The sequence below is a fragment of the Diadema antillarum genome, unplaced genomic scaffold, assembly GCF_040938485.1.
Source record: "Diadema antillarum isolate AM-2024a unplaced genomic scaffold, OU_Dant_1.0 seq00001184_RagTag, whole genome shotgun sequence".
Lineage (NCBI taxonomy): Eukaryota > Metazoa > Echinodermata > Echinoidea > Diadematoida > Diadematidae > Diadema > Diadema antillarum.
This window is the reverse complement of record NW_027271984.1, coordinates 768,936-774,995: the sequence shown is the minus strand read 5'-3', so window position 1 is coordinate 774,995 and position 6,060 is coordinate 768,936. Positions and strand designations below refer to the sequence as shown.

Genomic DNA, 6,060 nt, shown 5'->3' with positions numbered 1-6,060 from the left:
CGTGTAAAACAAAATACAGACCTGAACGGTCCCTGATCGTTGCGGAGTGTAGTGAACCGCATGGCCGTGGACTATCGGTTTGCGCTGGCCCAGCGGAAACGGTTACGAGTATTCGTCAATGCCAGCTGTACGATACACGAGTTAGTGTGTCGTAGGAACTACTGCGCTGCTGGCTCGCTTAATTTACCTTTCAATAGTCGACTATTTCATTTCATTTCATTTCATTTCATTGCACTCACTATTGCACTGTCAGCGATAGTGAGCGTGGAATAGCTGATTCTTCTGAATGTCCAATTTGATGATAAGATTCCATACATGTGTTGTATAATGTGTGATAAATAATATTTTGATATTCTACATGCATTGATGTATGTGTGTGGGTTTAAAGGCACCTCGGCCCATATAGATAACAACTATCAAGCATCCTACGGTTGCGTAGTTGCACTCTCGCAAGGTTGTATACAACCTGTATACAGGTCTTTTGTTTTGTATGTATGTACGCATGTATGTTGTATTTTAAGGGAGGCGTTCTGATTGGCTAAAAACCTTACACCCATTCCTGAATTTGGGCTATCCAGCCTTCTTTTTTGGTTGAAAATGAAACCAACACACAAAACTGTCAAACACCATCGAAAAATTAGGCTTTATAACATTTATATATTTATTTAGTCTATTTTGTGGTAGATTTATCAATGTTTTTATTGCAGTCATTTTCTTATTTGATTTATAGGTCCATCATAAAACAATCTAAATACTACAAGTTTGCATATTACAGTTAATCAGTGAAACATGGAATCGCATAAGAACAACTTTTCTATTTAGGTTACGTGTATCTAATGTGAAGTAAACATATCTAATGTAACGTATCAGACATCGGTTGTCATATGCATGGAATAATATTAGACACGAGGAAATAAATCTACGCTAAGCGCTGTAACTGAAATCTTCAGAGGAATAGCATAACTATGAAAATATATAGCATCAGGTCCCTCAGGAAAGAAAGACAAAAAAGACAGACAGACAGACAGACAGACAGAAACAGGGAGAAAGTGGAACATACATCTACACACTAGTTCACATGAAAATTTCACACACAATTTTCCACCAGTTGGGTGTTCAAGAAAAAAAAAGAATTTGCTTGTAAAAGTGGCTTTCCGTGTAATGCCTGTAATATGCAAAATAAAAGTGGAAATATGTCCAAAAAAAACTCACACACAAGCTTGAAAATATACATAACTTTAATATAACGGACACGAATACACTTGTTTTGCCTCACTTAAGAACACTGTAATGTATGACAATTATATGTGTATACACACATATATATATATGAATATATATATATATATATGAATATATATATATATATATATATATATATATATATATATATTAAAACAAGGAAGGAAAAACTGACCAGAAACAATTGTAATAATAAATAGCGAAAACTTTGAGCAAAGAAAATGGGTTTTCATCGGGATTCGAACCCGAGACCTCCGGATTATAGACCGGTGCTCTACCGACTGAGCTATTGAAAGCCCTATGATCGGTGTTCGTCCCAAACCCTTAATTCTCTTTGCTCGTGTGGTCAGAAGCTATAGTGTGTGTATGTATGCCACACACACACACATTAACCTGACATAAACCCAAATGATGTAAATCAACTTTGGAATAAATGTGAGGGATCGCCGGAGCGACGCAGCTTTTTGTAATTTATTTTGAAACAAGGAAGGAAAAACTGACCAGAAACAATTGTAATAATAAATAGCGAAAACTTTGAGCAAAGAAAATGGGTTTTCATCGGGATTCGAACCCGAGACCTCCGGATTACTAGACCGGTGCTCTACCGACTGAGCTATTGAAAGCCCTATGATCGGTGTTCGTCCCAAACCCTTAATTCTCTTTGCTCGTGTGGTCAGAAGCTATATAGTGTGTGTATGTGTGCCACACACACACACATTAACCTGACATAAACCCAAATGATGTAAATTAACTTTGGAATAAATGTGAGGGATCGCCGGAGCGATGCAGCTTTTTGTAATATATTTTGAAACAAGGAAGGAAAAACTGACCAGAAACAATTGTAATAATAAATAGCGAAAACTTTGAGCAAAGAAAATGGGTTTTCATCGGGATTCGAACCCGAGACCTCCGGATTACTAGACCGGTGCTCTACCGACTGAGCTATTGAAAGCCCTATGATCGGTGTTCGTCCCAAACCCTTAATTCTCTTTGGCACACATACACACACTATAGCTTCTGACCACACGAGCAAAGAGAATTAAGGGTTTGGGACGAACACCGATCATAGGGCTTTCAATAGCTCAGTCGGTAGAGCACCGGTCTAGTAATCCGGAGGTCTCGGGTTCGAATCCCGATGAAAACCCATTTTCTTTGCTCAAAGTTTTCGCTATTTATTATTACAATTGTTTCTGGTCAGTTTTTCCTTCCTTGTTTCAAAATATATTACAAAAAGCTGCATCGCTCTGGCGATCCCTCACATTTATTCCAAAGTTGATTTACATCATTTGGGTTTATGTCAGGTTAATGTGTGTGTGTGTGGCACACATACACACACTATAGCTTCTGACCACACGAGCAAATTCTCCCGAGCTTTCGACCGAGTTACCAGTCTTTAAGGGCTTAGGACGTAAACACAGAAGCAGAAAAGCAACCAATTTGCATACATTTGATCAGAATAAGGCAAAAACAAGGCAAAATAAAAAAGCCAATCAAACGGAATATGGACAGCAACATGACATTCACACCAATTTGCATACATTTGAACAGAATAAGGCAAACACGAGAAAAAGAAAAGAATATCAGAAGAAAATCATACGGAATATAAACTGCATGCATGACATTCACTACAACGGAGTGGCAATATTATCACATACACTGGCAGTGAAAATAATGGAACAGTAGTAGGAGCATAGTATAAGCAATAACAGTAATGATTGCAATGAAATAATTCGAAATACATAGACCAACATAGGTTAAAACGCTCTGGTTACGTTTTAAGGCGTTGGGGTATGCCTGGTGTGTGTGGTGTCAGTGGGATGAGTGTGAGGGGTTCGCAAACGTAATGTGGGGGTAGTGAAGTGTGAGGGGTTTGACTGGGAGCAGTCATTCCTTCGTCACACCTACACATAGGATAATGCAGCACCCACAACGAGGCCGGGCCCGCATATATAGTCATCTACTTGAGTTTGACATGGAAAAAAAATAGTAACCATTTTGATATCAATCTGCTGAAGAACCACTTTAAATTCCACAAATCTATACATGGCACTACAAATTTATGCACTTCATGATGTGAAATTATGAAAATCGTTTCGTTTCCTCCTTCGAAACTGGACATGCACTTAGCGCCGTTTATCAAATAGTGTCCTCTTTGGTTTGCGCATGCCCATCTTGCTACATGACTTTTAAGTCTACATCTATTTTTTTTTATTTAGATTTAAATTTTCAAACATTTATAGTTCAATTTGTTTTGCTTTGTTGTTAAACTTAGGCAAGGCGTATTAGTCTGGTGAACAGTATCAGCTGAACGTTCTCTATGTTTCTTATCTCATTCGTTATTGCGTCAAATTTTGAATTGATTTGTTTTATTGCTATCTTTGTTCATATCGGTATATACTCGTTTTATAGAGCCATACCATGGTCATTGATAGCTTTGCATATTTTACAACTTGCACATATTTAGATATTGTCGTATCATCACTTTCCAAGCAATAAGTCTTGCTTTATGATATCATAATCCATGCATCTTCTCTCGTGCAAGCAATCGCTGAGTTATCTTAAAGAAAAGTCCATCTAAAATGGTGAGCTAAAGCATACATATTATCATCAATTTTACCCATTGAATAAGCTATGTTCGACGAACAAAATGTTACTTCGAGTTCACCACATCAAAGGCAGCAATTTTTGAATCGTCCCCTTTCCTTCGTTAAGTAATGAAATGTAGCTTATCCAAAGACATTGTCCGAATAATAATCTAGTTTGAAGCATGTTTATTAAACGCATGTGACCTTCTTATCATTTTGTTTACCAGGGTTTGTTCTGAGTTTTGCGCTTTTTGTGATTAATAACGTCCTCGTTTATGAGTGCAAATGGACGTTTTTCCCGAGCAGTTGAAACACAGCTCATGGTTTGAAATAGAAACGATCTTACCGTACTAGCCTATTAACGTTAATGAGGAACTTTTGCAAACACGACTCTACCGCCAGTTGAGCGTGCCAAGTGCAAAATTTGCTTCTGCGCATGCTCAAATCCGAAAAAGCTCCTGTCCTGGGGAAAACGAGAACGGTCTTCGGCCAAAATAGCATGTCAGTGGTCCGGTCCCGATGCGAAACTGCTATAACATCGGCTAAGAAATGGGGATGGGAGTCCGAGTGTGGGGACCATAACAGCTGATTGCTTCCGCGTCCTTTCGGTCTTCCCGTCGTGAAGCGAAATTTTGTTATTGTCGTCATCAAATCCGCAATTTTCGTTTTCTATCGCACTGTTCAGTATAAGCTAGGAGTTATCATCGTAACTCTTTGGAACAAGCGTATTCATTCGCGTAGGCCTAGACATGGAATCACTGAACACACTTGTAGACTATCTAAGTTGGTAAAATATTGCTCCACGGTATTGATATTGTGTTTATCATCGTATTTGTCATTATCTTACCCTTGAATTGTTCTGTCAGTTAGCTAAATATAATGGATGCCTTCAGTCATAAAATTAAGGCTATAAGACTTCTTCTGAGATCATTGAAAGCCTCTCGAAACAAACGATCCCTGTAGCCGTAGATGAGCGGATTGACGGCCGAATTTATGCCCAGACTGATGATGTTGACATGGGCAAGAACAGATGATAGACTATAATCGTTCAATGGCGATAATTCGATACCGAACGAAATTTGGGTAGGCAGAAAACAGACAATAAAGATAAAGACTATAATGCAGATTGTTTGGGTCCCTTTCAAGTTCTTGATCGATATCTCATGGTTTCCCCGATTTCTCCCAAAATCTTCGTTTCCCTGGTAGATCATGCGGGACTGTTTGAAAGCGATTCGGAGTATCCGCAAATTGAAACCAGTCAACATGAAGAACACCAGCGAGCTGCCTGCAAGCACGCTCAGATTGACGGCCCACAATAAGGGATCCTCAAAGTATCCCGTGGGGCACTTCATAGTTATCACATTGGCATTTTTGGACACGAGCAAATAAGATCGTGTTAAAAAGAAAGCGCTGCATGCCATCCAGGTGAAGACTATCACAATCCGGACGCGTTCGATGGTCACCGTAGAGACGTAGTGCAGTGGTCTTGTAATGGCAATATACCTGTCGGTCGTGATTGTGAGTATTTGGAAAAAAGATACAGCGCTGAGGACAGTGAATGGCGTTGCAAATGATATTGTAGAAGAAGAATCACAACGAGTATTTTTTGAGAAGTTGAAATACATATATAAAGGAATACCGATAAAACCGGTGAAGAAATCGGCAACAGCAAGACTTGCAATGATGAGGTATGTTGGTGTCCGCAGATGATGGTACTTGTAAACTGCACATACCACCAAGCCGTTTCCAGCAATGGTGCAAATTAATATTGGTACCATACACGTCAAAAATAAAGCGGTGCTCAGTGTGGTAACGGACACGTTGTTGACCGAGCTGGTTAACTTATCTGTTGCATTCATTTCGTCACTCCTGGCCCAGGCAGGATACAGTATTATGCCTCCCGTAACAAGCCTTTTCACGTGATCAAATGATTCAAAAGTCAAATGAAGCTATGGCACACAAAGCAATCAAAATATTGAATTTAGTCATAATCAATAGATTAGCTGCACGACTCTGTTTCATATCAACTTCAGTTTATGAGAACAAAGCTGTACTGCGGTAGAAATGAATAGATACAGTACAGGGTCTTCTCGCGGACGTGCAAGCTAAATGCGCTGTAAAACTTATTAGTATAGTTTGATATGGAGAGTGTTTTAAGGTGTTGGTAATGGCAGATACGGTATATCGTTACGGTCACCTGATTGCCTGATTGCTATGGGTATGTCAATCACAT

The 6,060-nt window shown here is 39.1% G+C and overlaps 1 protein-coding gene across 1 annotated transcript; it reads right to left on the bottom strand.

The window, feature by feature from the left end:
• Window positions 1-4,720: 4,720 nt before the first annotated feature.
• Window positions 4,721-5,686, bottom strand: LOC139744496 (adenosine receptor A2a-like). Its single transcript, XM_071654930.1, has one exon. It carries the CDS (start codon window positions 5,684-5,686, stop codon window positions 4,721-4,723), a length of 966 nt encoding a protein of 321 aa, XP_071511031.1.
• Window positions 5,687-6,060: the final 374 nt, after the last annotated feature.